We start from the raw sequence: 22,879 nt of genomic DNA, 5'->3' as shown, positions 1-22,879 counted from the left end.
TAAGGAAACAGCTACCTACATAGACACTTTATAGCCCTATGCTGAGATTTGAAATCACCTTCCTAACCTTTCCTAACAATAATTGCGAACAAGCCATAGCCCTACCAAGCTAATTAAGATCTGACACCTTATAAGCTCAAATCTCTAAGGGTGCCCAAACTTCTGTATGGCACTGACTGCCTTTTTTTCTAGCTTAAAATGTTACAAAGAACCGTTCATCTTCAACATTGTCTTTCAGAGACCAGTTCATCTTCTACTCATTTCACAAAAACAAAAAAATTGACTGGAGTGCCCAAACTTTTGCATACCACTGTACCATATCAAGGAACATGGCCCACAGTCTCCTACCATTTGGAAGGGCTGGCGGCTCCCAGTCCACCTGCAGCTCCGTGGAGCTGAGCGTGGCCACGCGTGGAGCAGGCTGCTGCTGGGGTGAGATCTGTGCCGTGAGCAGAGTGACGTTATCGCTGTGGGCACAGCCGCCATTGGTGCAGGCCTGTAGGCTGAAGATGTAGCGGGTGAAGGGCCGCAGCCCCTCCACAGTGACCTCCAAGCTCAGACCCTTGTAGTGGAGGTGCTCTTCTCCGGTCTGCTCCTCCACAGAGCGCAGGACATAGAGCTCCACTGGTCCGGAAGTGTTCAGGGGCTCAGTCCAGTTGAATGAGGCGCTGGTGGGTCCTGCACGACCCACAAGGTTCAGCTGGAGCTCGTCAGGCACAGGGATGGAAGACAGGGTTCGCAGGCTGATGCTGGAGCTGCTGGTGTTGCCATGGACATTGCTGGTGATGAGCTGGTAGGTGTAAAGGGTGTATGGAGACAGACCCGAATCAGTAAACACCATTGTTCCTGTATGCAAGAGAAACACAGGGGGGTAGAGGTAGTTTATATAGTAGGTAATAGCACTGTGTATGTTACATACTATACAGCAAAGTGCTATGTTCAATGATACTGCCATATGCCTGACAGTACATCAACACATTGATGAACATTTGATGTGACATAGTTAAGGACTGTTCTGCAATATTTTAATGCAAAGGTGTTGTGTTTGTTTTATATACAAAAACACAATCAAACACTACATTATATATTTACATGTTTTATTCAATTTCAGAAGTATCCTGGGCACAGTAAGAATGTATTAAATCATACTGTAGTTTACTCAGTTTGCAGATATTTTCTGCCTTGAGACCTAATCATCACTTCTAAAACATCTTAACTATTATAATTCATAACAATCTACAGATTTTCAATTATTTTTTAGAAACTTTGTCCATATTTCTGGTATTCTGGGGTTATTTTAAAGAACCACACACGACAAAGAAACACTATCCTTTTATAATTTTTTTAAAAAGTTCTAGTAACTAGGACACATCCATCACCTTACTTTTCGCCATTAATGCCTTTGTATGGAAACATTCAAAGAATTTTCTAAGCCTGTCCTCAAACCTCAAGAATAAAAAAAAGTAAATTTCAGTTAATTAAAAAAGAAAAGAAAAGAAAAAAAGAAACATGAACAAAAAGTGTATGTGTGTAGTCTACCGAAAGGATGCAAGCTGTGGCTGCTGTGGACAATCTCTGAATTACGAATCAGGGTATAGGTGAGGGCATTGCTGTTGGGCGAGTCGGGAGCGTTCCAGCTCAGCTTGATAGCACTGGCGCTGAGCACGGTGCCCAGTGGAGGAGGCTGCTGTCTGGGCTCTGAGGAAGGAGAGAGCAAGAAATATGAAAAAATGGACACATTTACATTTACATTTATGGCATTTAGCTGACGCTCTTATACAGAGGTGGGTCAGTGTAGTGTTAGGAGTCTTGCCCAAGGACTCTTATTGGTGTAGCGCAGCATAGTCACCCAGCCCAGGAATCGAACCCCAGTCCCACATGGTGTGGTAGCTCAGTGGCAGGTAGTGGTGTTATCTGTTGCGCCACACCAACAACAGACTAAAGGAAAGCAACAGGGATAAAGATCTCACTGCTGGCAAATATGACAATTGGACTGTGAACAAAAGGTTAAAAAATGCGGTGCATATAAAATGCAGTAAATGAATCAAACAGATTTGTTAGAGATGACATGCTTGGCACTTTCCGCTCCAGATCATGCATCCATTAGGCTATAAAATGCATGGTAGAAAACATGGCAAAGCACTGTTGGTAAATGCGTAACTTAAGTAAAAACAGAACCATTAATGGTGCTCCTGGTGGTAGTAGCAGAGCAATGGCATGCCTGAAAACCTCAAAAATCAAAGGGAACAAATAAGTGAGGAAAAAGAAAAGGATAAGGGTTTACAGGATCCTGCTGAAAGCTCAAACTCTTAAAAAGCTTCAGACGTGTTTGACCCTGCAGAATGCAGTCTGAAAGTACTGCTGAAATGGTACACACTGCTTTATCATACTATCATAGTTTAATTAATACACATTAAATACAAATGAATACACATTACAGGTGTAACACTTTGGTCACACTTTTTGGAGTCATGATTCAATATTCTAACAATATTTTGCATGAAGACAAGTTATGACTGTGTCCACGCTGTTGCATACACAGGGTTGTATAGAGAGAAGGCGTTCAGGTGTTCACTGCCTCGTATAGACAGTGATGCTGTCTCTAAGTGCTATGTAGGGCTAACCCTCTTTTTTAACCCTCATAAGAATGTTGTTTGCTAAAAAAAGCTAAAATGCTCATACCAGACAGAAAGCCCACTGGTCTGGTCAATTCATCAGTGTTAGCAGGGCCAGGCACAATGCTATCCTGTAGGCACAATATATATCACCATTTCCCCATGGTATTATGTCTTTGCCAAAAATGCACTTTGGTAACTCCAGGTAACCACCTATTTTTTGCCTCTATTTTACATCAATACAATCACAGTGGTTACTAGGCAAACCTTCACAGATTAGAGCTCTAGAGATTCTAAAGGTTGCACTGACATGGCGTCTCATGAAAGTGATGCTGTAATTTGTACTGTAACCAGTGAGTTTGTTTTGTTCTGCTTTCAAATACAGATGCAGAACATCAGTGATAAACAGCCAGAAGAAAGAGTATGCAGGTGTTATTGCAACTACACAAAATTAATGCAATGGACTACAAGCTACTGAGGTTGCAACCACAGTGACAGAATATGCACTCACAAAAGTACAGTTAAGTACCTCAAAGTGTATATATGCATCTGACAACTTCGTATTGATCGCAAGTGTATGAAGGTGCATTCAGGTTCTGACCTTTGCTGCAGCCCAGGTGATTGGCAGGGTCCATGTGGCTAGCCCCTTCTACACACGAGTCGCATTTGTCCCCCGTCACGAAAAGCTTACACATGCACTGGCCCGTCTCGGCCAAGCAGGAGCCATTGAAACCGCCCACCGGATCACAGCCACAGTGCTCACACCTAGATAGATAGAACCCAGGAGAGAAGAAGACCTCATACACATACGCACACACATACGATTGCCTCGCTTACGTACCCTGCATCACTCCGTTTGACATTGTCAGTGTCTGTGGAGGACATGAAATCGGGTAATTAACCAAAAGTAACAAGTCCAGATTTATTTACACACTGGAAAAGCTGCGAATTCACAGGGAGTCACTGGCAGCGGCCTGGATGAGAAGGATCACACATAGGCTGACAGGCTGTGTGTGTGCGAGTGTAAGGAGAGACACACTGCCACTAAATGGAGCCATTCACAGATGCCCACAGACAGTTAGGAGGAGGGGTGTGGAAGGGGTGTGACCCCGGCGGGGCCGGCGGCGGGTGACGTTGGGGCCATGCGCCTGACACCCTCACACACAGCTGAGAAAAGCCCGAGACTCTTAATGAGCCGCAAATTTGTCCTGTCATCTGGGGGTGGCGTTCCGTGGGCCAAGCAAGCGTATCCCGATGAGGTTCGACCTTGACTCTTTCACAAGGAGACATGCAACTTCCCTGTGATTTGGTAAAACTGGCCAGTGTACAGAACTGAAAATTACTGGGCACCCAGAACGTCAAACTGCATTTACCTTGGCAAAGTTGAATAATGAGTCAAGTACAAGGACGTGACAAACAATGAACCTCAAACATTGTTGAGTCCTCATTCAAATGAAAATCCTGGCTTAACGAAACTGTTACGTATCAGTCTTATACCCCCATAATTTACATATACCCAGCTCACTAGCAAAATCTCTAGTTAAAGATTAGTGAAAACACAACATTGATTTCAGAAGAACATGGCGTTGTTGATGCAGAAAAGCAGCTCATCACCTACAGACACTACTAGTTATGGGAGTACAGGTTTCTATGTGAACCAGGCCTTGTGTTTCCACAACCTTTCCAGTGCCAGTGTCTTCAGAAAGGGAGCCCAAAAACAAAAGGACATCCATGCTTGGCTAAAAGCTAAAGCTAGCCAAAGCTAGCTTTTACCAAACTGGAGGTAAGTACACATAAGAAGGGAAAGCATGCTAAATTATTTTCCCGGTAATACTCATTAAAGCCAAACTGGGAGAAGCAAGTGGAGGCAAGTCTTCAGCTTGCTAACAGCACATTGTGCTGAAAGGGTATAATGAGAGGACAGCAACACTATCCATTAAAAATTGCAGTGTTAAAACCAAGTTCTTATATGTGACTTCTGTGAGCTGTCACAATAATCCAGCTAATAAATGCAGAGCTTATAATGTTTTTCCCCACAATCCTCTGTAAAACAAAAGTCAATGTGTTTCATTTAAGGCAAAGTAACAGGGTTGTAAAAATACATGTACTACCTATGCATGCCTGGGGTGAGCATTTTTCACCCCAAACAATGCCACAATTACTACCTATATACCAAAGAACAACTTAAAATGCATTCTGCTGGTACATCCATGGTACTGTGCACTGCTATATATAATATAAAGCAAGTCCAAATTATGCGACCCTAAACTGTATCAACATAGGCCTGGAGCAGCAGTTGAAAATAGGTTTGGCCTGCAAAAAGTTTTGCCAGCAAAGAAGTCTAAACATGATTGAACGAGTTTGACGGTGACTAGAATAAACAGGTAAATTGCATTCTGCAGTTTGGGAGCAGAAATGGATATTGCCCTCTCCTCTGAAAAATAAAACCGTGATTCCCCCCTCCAAGGTTAAACGATTAACCACAAGGCGCATTCTGTGTTGCCTGGCTTATGTCATCTGCTGTGATGGGAAATATTCCATAACCATATTGTGGCCTTTTAACTACCCCCCATTAGATGGACTGCATTGGACAGAGCAATATAATATCAACAAAATAAGATGCATAGCCTTATTGATTTCGGGGGAGTTGGGGTAAATGAGTTTGTAATATTTATATAAAGAAATCTTTATTGTGTGGAATCTCCTGATGCTGTTCAAGCTTCCCCTGTAATCACTTTAAATAGTTCATTTTTCATCCTTACCGGGCAAATGAGTGTAGGCCGGATGGAGTGTGTGCACGGCGATCCGTCATGACACGTATGGATTAACAATTTGTGATGTCCGGCAGGCCCTTTCGTTGATGTACTGAAAAAACGCACGCTCTCGCCACTCGTTGACAATTAATACTTGGCCTACCTGCCGCGCCTCCAAACATCCTGCTTTTTTTTTCTTAATTTTGGAAAGTGTTTAAAAAGGTAAATGATGGTTAATGCGAGAGCCGTTTATGTCGGCTCCCACTGTTTTCTCTGCTTTGCTCAGCATGGCTAGCAGTTAAATATCTCCTTGGAGCTTTCTGGAAGGTCATTCAAAGAGACTCCTGTCCAAACGCCTCGGTGTGCGCTGAAGTCTCAAAAAAAACAAGAATCTCAAAGGAAAGCTGCTGAATAGAAGAGAATAAAAAGAAAAACACATGAAAAATGATTTTCTAATCCACCAGCTACAGAGAATGCCAAGGCTTGCGTCTTTATCGTAGGCCATATGTTCACGTTGGTGAGTTGCTGGGGTGTCTATCGTTAAGGACAGCTAATGCATGATGTATTTACCGCCTAACTGATGTATCTGGCAAATCAAGTGCGCCGAGAGCATTAAAACGCATGCTCGTTTAGAGGCAAGTTACTTTAATGGCTAATCTGACCTTTCGCAAACGCAGCCCTGGCCCTGCAGGCCATTGAGCTGCTAACTGGCTCAAATCACCATAAAACTGTAAGTGGATAGGCATGGTCTTCTACATAAGCCTCATTCACCAGTGTTCAGTATCCATGAATCCTGCCTTAGGAAAGAAAAAACACTAGGGCAAGACAATACATCATTTCGTCCATAATATCAGCCAATATTGTGATCCTGTGGATTTATGGGTAGTTATGGGCATCAGTACAAATACTGCTAAAGAAGCATCAGAATTTGTTTTGTTTCTCACCTCTGAACCATATAGATGTTTACAAAAACTGCTAAGCTCTGCTAAACTGCTAAATTTAATAAAGGCAATAGTAATTCAACTTGTAGAGGACAGAACTGTGTGTTGGAGTCAGGGTTAAAATAAAAATATGCAAAACGCATTTAAAATCATACCTTAAACCTGATAAATAACAATGTTAAAGCAGCATTCATATTAGTAAGGATCGGTATTTCTTGCTCCTGTCGGGAATGCTTCACTGAAGTTGCAGAGTGAAGTTAGCAGCGCCGTGAGCTGGAGCATGCTGAAAGCAAGCCCCGAACTGTGATGCTTCCTTCAGCATATTACAGTTGGGATGAGGTTTTGGTGTTTGTGTGCACCAATAATTTTCCTCCAAACATAACACTGTGCATTTATGCAAAAAATACAGTTTGCTACAACTGCTATAGAAGCAGGTGTATTTCATGGTGTGTAACACTAACCTGCCAGTAACAGGGTTGAAACCGAAGTAGAGTTCCTGGCATCGGTCACACCTGCGGCCAGCTAATGATGAGTGAGAGCACACACACTGCCCTGTGGCTGTGGCACACACTTGCCCCACGGCTCCCACTGGGTGACAGTCACAGGCCTCACATTCGCTGCGGCCTTCCTCAGAATGGAAATAACCTGCGACAATGGCACAAAAATAATAGTATATTAAAAGAGGTTGTTTAGTCAGGAAATGCTGATATGATGCCCTACAATGAGAGGAAGCAGGTGACAACTTTCATCCACAGTTTGCTAAATTAGCACTGAAGCCCTAATAAGAGTATGCTTCTCCACTTCCCCTTCCATAAGGAAAAGGAAAGAGTGGGATCTCAAGGACATCATTCAGACCGGGAGGGGCGCACAGAGTTTGAGATGTTTCAATCACGGCCTGCTTCCACCCTCCCCCCTCCTTGGGTGAAATACGACCGAAGGGGGTCATGCGATGCAGGGCCTGGGAGGGGGAGGGCCCCCGCCGAAACAGTCATCAGCCTTCCCAGATGGATCTCCCTCTCTCTCCCTGCGCTTTCAATTTTCTCCTGCCAGCACCACTCTCCGTGCACATGCTTTATGTGCCGGCATGGGCCGCGAGACTCAGCGGAGAGCCGGGTACACCCCACACTATTTCATCAGGTGGTGTGGGCGGGGAGCGAGCAGCCGTACATCCTTGTCTGGTTACTGTGACGGGGTTCCGCGCAGCGCTGTAGTGCTTTAATGTTTTAGGCTTGCCACTGGATGCTTGTGCCTATGCTACGTAAATATGTCACAGCTGACCTATCCATGCTCCGCCCACAAATGCATTCTTTTACAGAGGTTTACAGGTTTCCTTACAAAACGCTGACAGAAAATGTATTTTACCTGTGAAAATGTATTCAATGTGTGAAAGTGGTGGGCTTTTAGACCTACAGTTGCAAGAAATGTAAGTAGCTTTTGGAATTACCTGGATTTAATTACTAATACAGTGTGGTCAGATCATACAGTCACAACTGCAGACAAGCACAATATTTCTAAATAATTTATTTAATAACAACACACACAGTTGTACTGTTTATGTCTTCTCTTGAGCACACTGAGTAAACATCCACACAATGCAGGCTAGAAAAAGTATGTGATCCCCTGTGTTAATGACTTGCCCATTACAAGTCAAAAAGTAGGTTGGTCGTCTCTGGCAGTGCTGTGGGAAACACACAGGCTTCAGTTTATTTACAAAGCCCTCACCAGTCACATGCCATCTTACATCACATCAATGCTCTCTGTAAACAAAGAGAATTATAAAAGCGGCTGGATGACCCTCCAGGTGCCAGATGCCTTAGCCTGTAGTTTTAGCCGGTAGCTAGATCTGCTTTTAGCTACAGTGCACCTGTATAGTGTGAGCTGCAATTTATTACAGAATTCCCTAAATCGTCTCGCTGATCTCTAACCACCTCCATTCAGCCTGCAACTGTTGTTCATTCACTATTATAATCTATTGTAGTTTTTTTCAGATTTCTTATCCTTTTTTATTAAATATTTATTTTATTATCCCTTTTGATTTCTCATACCATTTTTAATTTATTATAAGTTTAACTGTTTTGATTTCCTTCTGTTTTATTTTGTAGCCCTGTTTTATCATACTTGTTTCATAGTTTTACTTTACGGATGCTTTTGTTGTTCTTTTTCAGCATAAAATCTGTTCTGTATAATGCTCAGCTACATTGTAAATGAGGGTCACCCTCAAAGTATTTAAAGTTTAAACAGAACAGGTTGAGACTGATTAAATAAATGCACACACATGTCGGTCTTCTTTTCAAGTCTGTCTTTTTCTCAAGTAGAACTGGTTAGTGTAAACCATGCCTCGAAGAAAAAGAACTTTCAGAAGACCCTTAGGACATGCATTATAGAGATGAATGAAGTTAGAAACGTCCACAAAAGCATTGCTCAAGCCCTAGGTGTACACCCAATCCACAATTACACAAACTGTCAACAGGAGATAATTCTGGACTGGCTACTCTTTCTAGTAGTAAAGCAGGCAATCGTGAAAGCAAAGAGAAAGAATCCAAGGGTAACAGCAAAAAAGATCTAAGGACAATTGTACAGATGAGAGCATACCTGTTTGCACAAAAGCAGTGTTATGTTTGGAGGAAACTTAATTCTGCACACAAACACCAACTGTGAAGCATGATAGAGGAAGCATCATAGTTCTGGGACCATTTTCTTGCTCATTCTTGCTCTTGTTGGAACAGAGCAACAAGAAATTTCAGTTGGTTTATATTGTTGCTATGTTGCACTAAAAGGTCAGTGACTGGTCTCTCAGCAGGTCAGTCAAATGGGTCTGTCCAGTCGGACTCTGTGGCTTTCAAAACCTACCTCTGGCACTGTGCTGGACTAGTCGACTGATCCAACAGTGTTATTAGTGGGTATATTAGAGTACATTTGAGTAGTCTACACAGCCCCTAACTTAGGATGTATAAGAACATTTTTTATATTTTCTAGGTTACTGTTCTATAGTAAGCTCACACATTTGTAACTTGTCATTCCTATTTGTTTTACCTGAAACTAATGATGTGACGGAGTGGTGGAGGAAGTCTGAAGGTTTTTCATTAAGGCTAAGGCAAAACTCAACATCAGGACAAGCAGGGGTCAAATCACAGGCAGGCAGGTATATCAATGGCAAATCCATATTCCAGTAACAAAAAAACAAGCAGAGCGTCAAAAACCAGTCTTAATCAGTCCAGTGACCAACTCCACCTGTTTGCTTAGAGCTGATCCTCAGGTGAGGGGCGGAGCCCAGTCCTTGTGCATGGGCTCCACACTGAGGCCAGCAGAGGGAGACATTACAGTAACCCCCTCCCCCCAAAGGAGCATCCACCGAACGCACCATAGCAGTAAAAAAAACAAACAAACAAAAAAAAAAAAAACTCTGGGGGCCCAGCCTGGCAGGAGTCCCATATGAGGCTGATCCAAAGCTCAGCCTGGTGAGGAACATAGTCCAGAGAGTCAGGAACAATGGTGGACGGGGAAGCCCTGGGACTAGGGCAGAGGCGGACAGGGGAAAAATCATTAGGCCTAGAGCGCAGGACTGCATTTTAAGAATGAAAAATAACATTGTACAATGTACAAACAAGCAATTAGAAAAATGTCCATGTAGGCTAAAAAGAATTTGTGCCACTGATCTGTAATCAGTTGCTAAGAGCAAATGCATAGTTGGACAGATCATGAACAGATCAATTGCAGAGCTGGAAGCTGGATAAAAGAATGCCATTTTTTACCTCAAATTCTCTCAAAAAACTCTATTGGAAGGTTACGTGCCACAAAGGAAGCTACACTGGCCTGTGGATGCTGGAGATTAGTGAGTGAGCAGTGAGCTCTGAAAACAGAAACACAGTACTTGGCCTCAAAATGTGCTTGGTTGGTTTTACAGTAAACAGCGAGGGTTTCAGGATGGTTAATCTCCATTATGAAAACAATGGAGCCAGCTGCTACAGCTGGCTACAGACAGACTGACCGCCTTAGCCGCTGGCAATACACCTTTGCTATAGCATGGAGACCCACCCAACCATGCTGGTGTCCAAACACCCAACCCCAGGAGGTGCTGTTTCTTAATGGCAACAGTAGCTTTCAAATGCTGCTAGTGGAATTGGCTCCATGAAGACAGGAGTATTAGCCATGCTAAACAATATAGACTTCCCTGACTGCCAAAACATATGTCACTCCTAAGGACAACTCACAAGAAAGTTCTGATGAGCCAAGAGTAAATGTGGCCAAACTGTTCGTTAGGTGAAAGAAATAACACTTTATAATGTAGAAAATACAAAAAGCAGCTAAGTTAATGGCTTTGTGTTCCGGTAAACAATGGCAGCAATGAATGCACTGGCATGATCAACAACTCTTAAAGTAATGAGTATGCAAGTGCACACACACACACACACATACACACACACGCCTCCACACACAACATACACACTCACATACAATGCAAAAAGAAACACTTTTGTTTTTCCTAAATGATGAAAGAGGCCAGGGTATGTAAATAGTTCTTGCTGCATTTCATTCATTACTAGCAATGTTAGGGTTTTTGAGGGTGATATTACTTTATTACTCTATTTCTCAGCAGCTCAACAGAGTGGACGGCACAGTGATAAATAATATCCCCAGGCACCATCAGTTATACTGGAAAGTGGACGTTTCCTTTTAACCCTTAAGCAAATACGGTTCCACCAGTGGGATTTGCCGTGGCTGGTCCCTGGTTGATATGGCCCCACCGGTGAGATTGGACTGTTGGGCTTAAATTGCACTAAGGTGTGTCTCTGCAGCACTGCCTAAACACATCAAAATCTAAGTTTGACGGTCACACATCTAAAATGCTAGTTAAACACAACGTAATCATTTAAACATTGTAATCAAGGTACACTCAAGTGGCATTCCCCTCGTTACACGCTAAAACAGCGAAGAAAAGTTTTGTTTAGCCTCTGATAACCACCTCGCCACATGACCTCAGTAGAATTTCGAACATAAAATTCAGTACCAAAATATACAACACAGTAAACAAACTCGGCTGCCTTCACGAGGCTGGAGCTACAGGCCTCAGAATGTGAATGCATTGCTGTTTTTTGAGGTATAGAATATTAGCTTAATGCTGCTAGGTATGACAAATGCGTCAAACTTTTATAAGCAGTAATAAAACAAGTACAGCTAAGTTGCTAATTATCACATTCTAGACCTCCCCACGGTTTAGGGCAAAAGATCTCACTCTGTGACAGTAACGCACACATCTGTATGACTTCAGTGAACGTTGTAATGGGCTATAGTAGTAGTAAAACAGTATTCCACAGTATTACAGTTCAATTTGGCTGTTAATCCACCGATCTGTACCTGTCACAGTCTGCTGTGTGTGTGGATGCACAATTATTAAACAAAAAGCAGAAGAAAGACTGGCTGAAATCATTGGCTCTGCTAAAATACATGCCAGTAAACACAATGGGCAATATCAAGGTCATGAACATATATGTCCCAATACAGAACCACCGAACTGCTGCTAAAACAACACCACTGAAAGCACCTGGAGAAGAACACCAACTGCTGACTATGGTCTGTCAGCGAACAGACCCCTGTATGGGGGTAATAGGAGGACCTAAAGAGACACCTAAAGAGGTATAGGCCAATTATGCTGTCCTGCACTCTTAGCCACGAAGGGTTATAGCATCATGGAGGATTGAACTTGTGACCTCCCAATTGTAGGGACCATTCTTAGACAGCTGCGCCACTCAGAAGCCCTAGTTTTATTTCATTAGAGAGAGAACTCTGGGCCCAAACTGATCCTCAGGAGTCTGAGACCCTTCAGATACATATGAGGTAGTCTGACTTTGCCTGGACATTTTTAGAAAACATCATAATTATCTTTGTGAACTAATTCAGACCCTTTCAAGAGTGGCCTGTTATTCGGCTAAGAACTGATTATTTTTACCACCACTGGTACAAGCAATATTATTTTTTTTCCATATTACCCACCATAAATGCACATACTCACCTGGCTTACAGGTGCCACACTCTCGACCATGCCGGGTGGGCAGGCACATGCACTGCCCGCTGTCAGGGTCGCATGCCGTTCCGACCACAGTGCCCAGAAGATCACAATGGCATGGCTGGCATCCATGCGTAGAATTAACCGAGCCTAGCCAGTACATGTGAGGGGAGCAGTGGTTACAGCGCAGACCCTCTACGCCACTCTTGCACCGACACTGCCCCGTCACCTTATCACACGTGGACGACTCCTCCAGTGTGCCTCTGAGCTCACACTGGCACGGCAGGCAGCCCAGGGACCTGCCTCCCCCCAGGCTGTGATAGCCATCCTGGCACAAGTCACAGCGCCGTCCCTCCACATGTGGCCTGCACACACACTGCCCTGTCAAAGGGTCGCAGATAGAGCCCTGAACGGATCCTACAGGGCTACAGTCGCAGGGCAGGCAGAGACCACCAGCCTTCAGACCGTAGGTGTCTGGGGCACAAGTGTCACAGAGAAGGCCCTGGACGCCATCCCTGCACTCACACTGACCGCTGAAGGGGTTGCAGAACTGGTGGAGAGAGCCGTCTGGGTTGCAGCCACATAGTTTGCAGCCATCTGGGTTTGTGCTGTTCAGGAACTTGAAGCCGTAGTTGCAGCGGTCACAAGAACGGCCTAGAAACAGAAGTGGAGGCATTAAGGAGCAAAAATGTGAATTCACTGATTTCTGATGTCTAAAGCTTTCCCTGGACAGGCATTCAGCAACAACAACGTTAGTGAGGTCGGGATGTTTGATGTATTATCAACCCACTTTAACTCCAAAAGACCAGAGCTCAGTCCCCTCTAGCCCATGCCTGGCATTAGGCATGGCACCAACAGGTTCACACTGTCCAGAGTTCTATTCTATAGGCAATTAATCTCTGCAGAGACTAGACAATCTGTGTGTGCATTTGCACATCTGTGTTAGCAATTGGTGCGACTTAAAACAGCTGAATGCATTTAGTAAAAGGGGTGTCCAGAAACTCTGGGTTATCCATACAACAAAGTAATGGTAAATCAATTTAACGTAGCATATGTTACCACCACTGTTATATAGTAACCCAACACTGTAATGTGGAAATAACTCAAATCACACAGTATTAAAAAAAAACAGATTACTAAAAATTGCTGTATCTTAGCCTTTGTGTGCACAGACAGCCATAACCCAAATTTAAACACAATTATATACAGCAAAGTAAGCAAATAGAAAGTGAGAAATATTACATGTGAAGAAAAAAAAAAACATACAGGGAAATGACATCATTAAGTGAGGCCCTTACCCAATGATGAATGACCCACCTCAGGCATAACACTTAATTTCACTAAAGGAAAAATAAATAAATTAAAAAGACCCAAGAAAGGCGGCCGGGAAAAAAAAGAAAGGTAAAAATAACCGTGTGGCCGAAAAAGAATTACAGCTCATTTGGAACTCCTGGAAAGAAAAAAAAAACGTGGTCTACATGGATTCAAATCATATCAAGTTTTTAAAATATGCGCAGTGCTTATTTGAATATGCCATACATATTCCTGACAGGTAATCTATTCCTAATGTTGCTGAGCAGAGCCTAAGGGCATAGCGTATCGCCACTATAAGTGCTTGGGACTCCACACTCAGCTGCCGCGTTCGGTTCCTGGGCTGAGGTCCACTTTAATGAATTTAGATATTAATATATTGCTCCCTGCCCACAGTTAAACCTCGTTACGACATTATGTTAAGTGCGCAATGTGACACAGATGAATACCCCGATAACAATAAAGCTGAATAGCTCCAATTTGTTATTGTGTTCTTAGTCTCGGGATATTATGAGAGCACTTGTGAGGGAAGGAGGAAAAGCTGGAATCAAGAGTTTTGGTGAGGAACAAGCAAATAAAGAAGCATAAATATTACATTGAGAACAATTAAATAATAATAATATTAATAATAATACTAATATTAAATAATATTAATAATACATATTAGCTTAGCAATGTCTTATGAAAACTGTGTATTTTTGAAAAAAAAAATGTAGAAAACAAAAAGGTCTTTTTTTTATTATATCACCATAATTTTTAATCTTTCAGAATAGTATTTTGGTGGTGTTTCAAGCCTCTGATGAGCAGATTTACTTAAGGGTTGTCTGACCTCAAGAGGCAGTGGAAGCTCAATCTGAGCTCTCTGTATGATGACACTGACATGGTCCATGTCTTAAATTTGCTTACATTTTCATTGTGACCTAGACAGTGCAGATTATTTAGCAAAATCATTTTTGGTTCATTTGTATTGCTTCATTAATAATGCTAAGGGCAGCTAGCAAAAAGATAGGGGGGGAAATAAAATAAAACACTTGATTGTGTTCAGTAGTTCATAAGTAGGGATGTCCCGATCCAATTCAGCTGCATTTTTAATTGATCGAGTGCCATCTGGCATCCTCTAGCCAGCTCTGAGCGGTGCATTCAGAACCGAGGAGGAGGCTAATGCACACCCACTAAGTGATCAGACTGCAGAGTTGTAAGTAAGTAAACCAGTTCTGAATGTCTGATTTTAGAAACTGTTTACTAAAAATAGAGATTTTACTAGTGTTTACTTTTGTGTATAAGACTGGATCGGATTGGCATCGGCTGATAGTCAGCATTAAGAGACTTGCACCGGATCGGTGAAAAAACCTTGATTGGGACATCCCTATTCATAAGTACTAAAAATCTAGGTCAAACACGGGTGTGCACGGGTTGTTAGCACCCTCATAACTGGTAGTATGTATGTTCTCGTGTGTGTATGTGTATGTGCCTGCCCGGTTGTGTATGCATGAACTGGGACGTGTTGCTATGTGGCCAGGCGGCGCTCACTCGATCAGTAATGCTCCTCGACATAATATTCTCATGCATCAACATTTCAAAGTGTATTGTGTACACAGAGTACTTGGGCCACTTGATAAATTTTGCCCTTATGAAGCCGCTGCTGGCCTCAAACGGTGGCGGAGGTAATAAATTGCCATAATCAAATCTAATTTCTGAGAAATACCTGTGGGAGCGACAAACAAAGAAGCAGGTCTTGTAAGCGGCATGAAAAATAACGGGGACAGGGGCGGTTTATTATAATCAACTTGGCATTGAATTACTAAATTAAAATTAGGCGGCCCTTGATATCCTGGCTTAGCAATGCGCACGATCTTCTAAGTAACGTTCGTTTGCATTTCATAAGAAATGCTTCAAAGGCATAGGGAAAGGGTGGGAGGGGGGATGGAAGAGATTTATCACAAAGGACCTGAGATGGTTGAAAAAGAGAGGGGAAAAAATCCATTTGGCTACAGCTTGCAGTAAATTTGATGGGGGAAAAAATTAGACTGGCCAAGGGTGTGTTCAGTGTGTACAGTGCCCAAACAATTTAATCATGGCATTTACATATAGACTATGAGAAGTATGATGTTTCAAGTGTGTTTGAACGTAGTGTGTTTATTAACTTACAGTTGTATGAAAGACTGGGCACCCTTGGCCAAATAACACAATTTGTTGTTTTCAGTTTTTTTGGTTTGTTTAATTGAAAAGTAATAAACACAGTCTCTGCTTTATATTTTATTTTTTAGTATTTTCAACAACTCCTAATTTTATGTTATGAAAAATAGTTAATCTGTCTTTATAACATAAAAAAATAAACATTATTGTGGCCTCTGCAAAAACTTTCACAACCCTAAATATTGCAAAGGCTCAGACCTTGATTAGCAAATCAGGCCTGAGGCATGTAATCAATTATAATTAACAAACTCCTCAATCAAATTTCCAAACTTTATCAATTCTGGGACTCATCACACCTCATCAAATAAAGTCTTCTAAGCAACTGTGGAATGATCTAACAAGATTATAAGAAGACACTCAAGTGTTTTCAGCTTGTGTTTTCTACAGTGCAGAATGTTCCGGGGAACTGTGGAGGCCAAGATAAACTCAAGGAAACTCTTTGGGGAGAGAAATATTCATATGCTGGTAAGTCAAGCCTCCAAGAACTGGTATGAAGGTTTAGAGAGTCGAGAGGGCTGTTTACCGCTTCACTGTGCAGCACTGCTTGTAGAAACATCCTTTTCATGAAAGAGTCATAAGAAGGAAGCCTTAACTGTGACCTCGTCAAAAACACAATGCTTGAAGTATGCTAGAGAACATCTGGAAAAGCCAGAAGAGTTTTATGGACTGATGTCTACAGTCAAAACAGAACACTTCGGCCACAATTAAAGATTTGTTTGGGGGGGAAAGGATGTGCATTTTATTGAAAAGGAACAACTTGCCAACTGTGAAGTATGGGGGTGGATCCGTCATGCTTTTGGGTTGTGGTGTTGTGTGTTGCACTGGGGAGGAAAGTATGGATTCCACAAAATACCAGCAAATTAATTGTGGATAGACGTTTAACAAGCTGTGCATGAAAGATGACTCAAGAGAATCTAAGAACTAGAGACTTTCTGGCTAGAGTGGCTAGAGTGGCTTTGTGCAGCTTGCTACAAAAGCGTTTGCAAGCTGTGCATTCTCTGCCTAAGGCGCTGTTACTAGATGCCCTTTAGGACAGGCCATATTGATGATTTTAATTTATTTGACGTTATGAAAGATTATGCTGAGGCTGTGTTTACCTATTCTTAATTGGGGGGGAAATGAAATTTGGCCAAGGGTATGCAAACTTTTGAATAAAGCTGTTTATATAAAAGCTGAACATAATTTAGTGACTGAATTGCTCAGTTCTTTTTAATAAACAGAAAGACAGGGAGCAAGGAGAAAAGAGAGATAAGGAGAGGCAGACAAAAGTGTGAGACTGAGAAAGGAGGACAGCAGGAGGTAAGAGAGAGTAAGAAAAAGATATAGGGCAGAAAAAGAAGAGAATGACAGAAGAACAGAAAAAAAAAGAGCAAAAGAGAAGGATAGAGTGAGATGGAGAAAGCTGAAAGAGAAAGAGAGAGAGGGGGAGGGAGGGAACGGAAAAGAAATAAGGAATAAGAGAAGGAAAAGAGAGAAAGAAGTGAGCGAAAGAGAGAAGGGAGAGAACAAGAGAAAGAGAGAGACCGAGAGAGAAGAGAGAAAGTGAGAAGAAAGGGAGAAAGAAAGAGACTGAGGCGAGGCAGAGAGAAGGAGAAGAAAAAAAAAGAGTCAGGAAAAGGATTGAGTCTGAGGAGGAGAGAGAGGAGAAGACAGAGTGAGAGAGAGCGAGAGAGAGAGAGAGAGAGAGAGACAGTGGGTGCAATGCTGTTTGATACCTACCGATTACGTTGGCCTTGCACTGGCATTGACCTGAGTCCTGGTGACAGGTAATATCTGGTCGTGCCGTCCCGGCGGCATTGCAGTTACAGGCTCGGCAGCCGTCGGCCAGCACTGACTGCAGCTCGTAGAATCCGTGCTGGCACTGATTGCACTGTCGGCCAGACACACGTCGCTTGCACTTACACTGCCCCCCCATCTGCGGAGGAAGAGGACAGCAGCACGTGACAGCGCTCCAATTAGGACACTCCGGCTGCAGAGTGCAACTCTGTGTGTGTGTCACGGATGGACACCTACTCCCCCTCCCCTTCCCCTCTACCCCCATTGGGATGCTTTTTATCTCCATTACTGGAGTAAGCAAAGGGGAAGAGTGGAGGGGAGGGGGGGGTCACATCACCTGAGTGTACACAGCTCCAATGTGTGGTCAGCTGGTTCAGCACTGTGGCCAGCTCCCACAACTGTCTCTCATTTGTTTGTGTGGCTGGAATTACTAGCTATCAAAGAGGCTGCCTGGGTAATAAGCTGGGGTAGTGACTGTCAGGGGTGGATTATTGGCTGGACCAGTGGGGCAAGTGCCCACGGGCCCCTGACTGCCAGTGGTCTCAGAACACAGGTTTTGAAGACTGGTGATGGGCTAAATGTAATGATGCACGTCCTGAGGCCTGCAACCTCAGAAAAACTATGCCCTTAAATTTGCAGACAAATGAATAATTCATTTTATAAAACTGTATTTATCATGCATGTCATGCCTAAATGAACGAGGCCTCATGGCTGTGGCTTTGGCTGTGCCTGTGTCAAAAAGCTAACCCTAGCTCAGGGAAGGTAGTGATCGAGGCCAATGCAGGACCTACACAATACCGATAAACACCTTCAGTCCAGTCCACTGCTGTTGTGAACTTAGTCCACATAATTTGCCATGATTGAGTTTTTACAGATGCTCACATTACCCTTGCGGCCTGAGTTCAGCATGTGTCAGCTTGGCAGCCATTATTAAATATGAACCCATTAAATCAGCAGAAATAAATTCCTCATGTTCAGGTCCTTGATGACTGGTGTTAGCAGAATTTCCTGCTTAAACATCTCAGACTAATCTTTGCAGTTAACAGAAGTTTAAAAAGGTGTGTGTGAGCAGGGAAATGACTAAACTGTGCTTGACACTGCCCTTCTGAAATGGTGTTGATGAGCCTTGGAATAAAAAATGTGACAAAATTTTTATGCGATACTAGAAATTTCATCAATACTCATAAAACCACAGGACATTAATATCAGCTAGGGTTACCACACTAAATGAATACTGCAAGATCCAGAAAAGCTAGAGTCTACTTAACAAGCTATGAGGATAAAATAAAAGGGTGTTTGAGCAGGAAAAGCACAAAAGGAATCGGATTGGGAAACACTGGGACAATGTAACCGTGCTAATTAGACCCTATTAGCATCCATTCATTGTACTCTTTGTTCACGGTCACATAGCATTGTCTGACTTTCCAGTGAAAGTTACCACAGATATGAAATTCTTGTGCTACTATGTTACATGTCTCACGTTTCCCAGGCAAGATATTTAATTAGTTAACAGAACAAAAACTATGAATTCTTATCTTACTCATTCTTAGTATGCAAAGCACAAGCAAGTCTTCCACTACTGTGCATCAAACCGACAGGCCCAAAGCCTAGCCAGCACTCCACAGCAATGGCACAGTCCAACAAACGAAGCCGTCTGAGAGATTAAGGAAATAATCATTCCCGGAATTTAAATAAGGTAACAATCTCAACACGGGTCTGACCTGGTCATTGATTTCGAATTTGTCATCCAGTATATCTATTGACAAGGATGGCCCCAGTCCGCCGAAAAGGCTCTGATGGTGCTTTGGTAGAGGGGAACGGAGGGGGCATTCTCCAGAGAGAAAGGGGCCTCCTAATGACACTTTTACATACTCGCTGCAATCCCTTACCGATCACAACACTGATTAATGCCGTTGTGAATACTAAAGTCTTCAGCCAATATGTCGATGTGAGCGTCTCCAGCGAGGAACAGGTCATTAGCGTCATATGAATGTGGATTTTCTAGCCTATCACACAAAGTAGGACCAAAGTCTTCTGCTGTTTTTCTTGAGACCTATACTATTGTTTACTGTTTGCGGAGAGGACAGCACACAAACTAGATGAATGAACACACAAGCGATAAGCTGTTGGGTTAGTGTTAGCTAACCAATTCTTGTCATCTCTGACTTAAACAGAGTAAAACAAAGGACAGGAAGGCATAGGTGAGTCAAAGTCTATTTTACTGCTCCACTGTATGGTGCTGCTGGGCTATACATCCCTCTATCTACCGGTCACTATTGGTGAACTAGTAACTTTAGACTCACCACGGCATTGCTTAGACATTAGCAATGCTTTCTAATTCCAGTTCTAATTTCTAATGCTTTTCTATTCAAACAAACTGCACAGCTAAATGCCTGTGATAGTAATGGATGCACCTCAAGTAGCTTGTTAAAAGAAGTGTCTGGATACGTGTATGTATAGTGTATACTGCATTTATTCCTTATTTTAAATTGTTTTCTGACGCCAAATAAAAGGTATGTGACTTTGGTTGGGGTAAATGGCACTGTTACAGCTCACACAGAAGACACATCACATAAACATAACGTTTTTTTATCCTATCATAACCTATCTTATCTTATGGTTAGCAAGCTAAAGAGATGGTCAAGCCAGTCAGCTAGGGTTAGCTTTTAGCCTAGCATGGATACTTGCTAATTTCCCTGGCTCATTTCATTCTTCATACATCACTGCTGAGCTCCCCCACTGGCACAGGTAAAATCATTTTGATGAGGCCTGGACTGCGAAGCAACCTATTGTCTGATATCTAGCTGGCGGAGTCCGGCAGTGATGTGCTGCTTTCCAGCATTACTGACGCACAGTCGTGGCAAAGACAGTCTTAGAAAATTGACTACATGTATCTACATGTACATTAATTGAGTACATGTACATTCTTTTGAAGTGGCTGTTGTGATTCACCATAAATAATTTAGTTGGGACTGGGTTTATGTAAATTGTGGAGGTGTAAATATAATATATAATATAAAGGTTCGAGACTGTGATGGAACAGTGTTGTGGTTTTGAAACTGGCCCATTTTCCAGATCTGTTTTGGTTATGCTGAATTTTCTTTTCAATGAGGGGCAGCAGTGTTTGAGGTTCCAGGTATGGTTTGTCACTTCCATGTACTAAACTCTCATTACTCATCTATGCTCAGGGGAAATACAACTTTCCATTCTAGAGCAACTTTAAAATTCCAAATATTTAAATTAAACATTTAAATGCGTCCAGTAGGACATTGGGACATGTTCCAAGATATCCTTGGAAAAGGCCAGTTGAATTTTTGAGCATGTTAAATGATATCAGCCGATATCAGCTCAGATAGGAAATATAAGGTTCTCAACTCAGAATTGGTGATATGAGTCAGGTGATATGAGGCACAGTGTGTGTGTGTGTGCATTAATGTGCCTTTACCTGGTCACACTCCAGACTGCCGTTGACTGTCCCAGCGCTGTTACATTCGCACGGTTTACACACATCCTCTGCCCACAGCGACGTGCCAACTTCTCTGTAGAACAGACTCTTGCACAGCTCACAGTTCCTTCCTTTCAACCACACGTGTACGTGTTGAGGGAGTGTCCATGGGATGTAGGAAAGACAAGGACAGGATCAATCACACAGGACCATGATTTCAAATTAACACACCGCTGTCTCGAGAGAGGCAAGGTGTCCGTTTTAATGTCCCCTTCTGTCCCCCTCTGCCACTGTGTCTGATGCTCAACATATGAAACAGTGAACCGGTGAGCATGGCCTGATTTACTTCATTAAACCCCCATCTGTTTTCCCTCTAATCCAATATTCAGACTTTTCAGCACTTTTATATATACAGTGCTGATTCTCACCAAGGTTCACGTCAGAGAGAAGAACATCTGGAGTTTAATTTGGAGTGATGTTCGTCTTGGGTTTTGAATGATATTTAAGGAAAAGCGCTGAACCATTTGCACAAAGAATGAAGCTGACTTGTAATTAATGTCGGAATTTCAGGTGTGCTTAAAGATCGAATGATCCAGCCAAACATTCAAAGAACATTTGTGATTGTTCAGAGCTGTAGTAAATTAGACACTAAAAAGACATGTAGTAAATTAAAGCAATTTGTATGGTCAGTATTGCAAAGGTCAAAATCACGATAATCCTTCATAAACTATTTACTGTGCAGTTAACTGCGATTATGATACTGTTACCTGTTGTATTATGAGTGCAGTTGTCACACACTCCTCCACCGCCACGAAAGTGCTCAAGGGGGTAAGGGTCCACACTGGTGCTGTAGTGACAGGAAGAGGCATGGCCATAGCACTGGCATGGACGGCAGTTGTATGCCTGCACCTGATCTCCTGCTCGGAACGGCTTGTCGTTGAAGAGAGGATCACAACGTTCACACTGCAGTCCACACATGCAACCAAAAAACAAGAAATAAATAATTTACAGATAGAAGTTATGCACTGATCAGCCATAACATTAATACCACCTCCTTGTTTCTATACTCATTGTATATTATTATATATATATTATATCAGCTCCACGTACCACATAGTGCCCACTGTGTGGTTAATAATGCAGTTCTTAGTCACAGACCGCAGTCCACCTGTTTCTCTGCATACTTTTTAAATCCTCCTTTCACCCTGTTCTTCAAGGGTCAGGACCCCACAGGAGCATCACTACAGGTATTATTTGGGTGGTGAGTCATTCTCAGTACTTCAATGACACTGGACCACATGGTGGTGGTGTTTCAGTAGTGTGTGTTGGGCTGGTACAACTGGATCAGACACAGCAGTGCTGCTGGAGTTTAATAAACACCTTAGCGTTACTGCTGCACTGAGAATAGTCCACCAACCAGAAATATCCTGCCAAAGTGGATAGTGACTGGACTCCAGCAGCACTGCTGTGTTTAATCCACTGTGTCTACCAGCACAACACACACTAACACACCACCACCATGTCAGTGTCATTGCAATGCTGAGAATGACCCACCACCCAAATAACCTGCTACCTGCTCTGTCGTGGTCCTGTATGATAAGTGGAGCTGATATAATGGACAATGAGTGTAGAAACGGGGGGGGGGTGTATATTGGTGTATATGCATTATCAAGTTCAACTGCATAATGATTACAGCCTTTCTGCAGATTGTGTATGTTAGTAATTTTAAAGTAGTGATGTCCAATCCAGTAATAAATATACACAGAACTTCTCTCCCAGGAAGCCTGTTTCCACCATCACTCCAGGACTCACACAATGCTAAGAGTGCTGGGAGGGTG

At 42.7% G+C, this 22,879-nt stretch overlaps 1 protein-coding gene across 1 annotated transcript in view; it reads right to left on the bottom strand.

Annotated features, from left to right (window-relative positions):
* ush2a (Usher syndrome 2A (autosomal recessive, mild)) overlaps window positions 1-22,879 on the bottom strand; it is a 303,135-nt gene that overhangs the window by 230,184 nt on the left and 50,072 nt on the right. Inside the window, exons 9-16 of the mRNA XM_072689926.1 lie at window positions 21,809-22,004; window positions 21,042-21,172; window positions 17,540-17,735; window positions 12,320-12,967; window positions 6,771-6,954; window positions 3,217-3,380; window positions 1,540-1,698; window positions 349-846 (exon numbers count right to left, since the gene is read on the bottom strand). Coding sequence (XP_072546027.1) covers window positions 349-846; window positions 1,540-1,698; window positions 3,217-3,380; window positions 6,771-6,954; window positions 12,320-12,967; window positions 17,540-17,735; window positions 21,042-21,172; window positions 21,809-22,004 — 2,176 coding nt within the window. The remainder of the gene's footprint in view (window positions 1-348; window positions 847-1,539; window positions 1,699-3,216; window positions 3,381-6,770; window positions 6,955-12,319; window positions 12,968-17,539; window positions 17,736-21,041; window positions 21,173-21,808; window positions 22,005-22,879) is intronic.

The sequence above is a fragment of the Salminus brasiliensis genome, chromosome 10 (assembly GCF_030463535.1).
Source record: "Salminus brasiliensis chromosome 10, fSalBra1.hap2, whole genome shotgun sequence".
Lineage (NCBI taxonomy): Eukaryota > Metazoa > Chordata > Actinopteri > Characiformes > Bryconidae > Salminus > Salminus brasiliensis.
The sequence above is the reverse complement of the archived record's forward strand: the minus strand, read 5'-3'. Positions and strand labels throughout refer to the sequence as shown.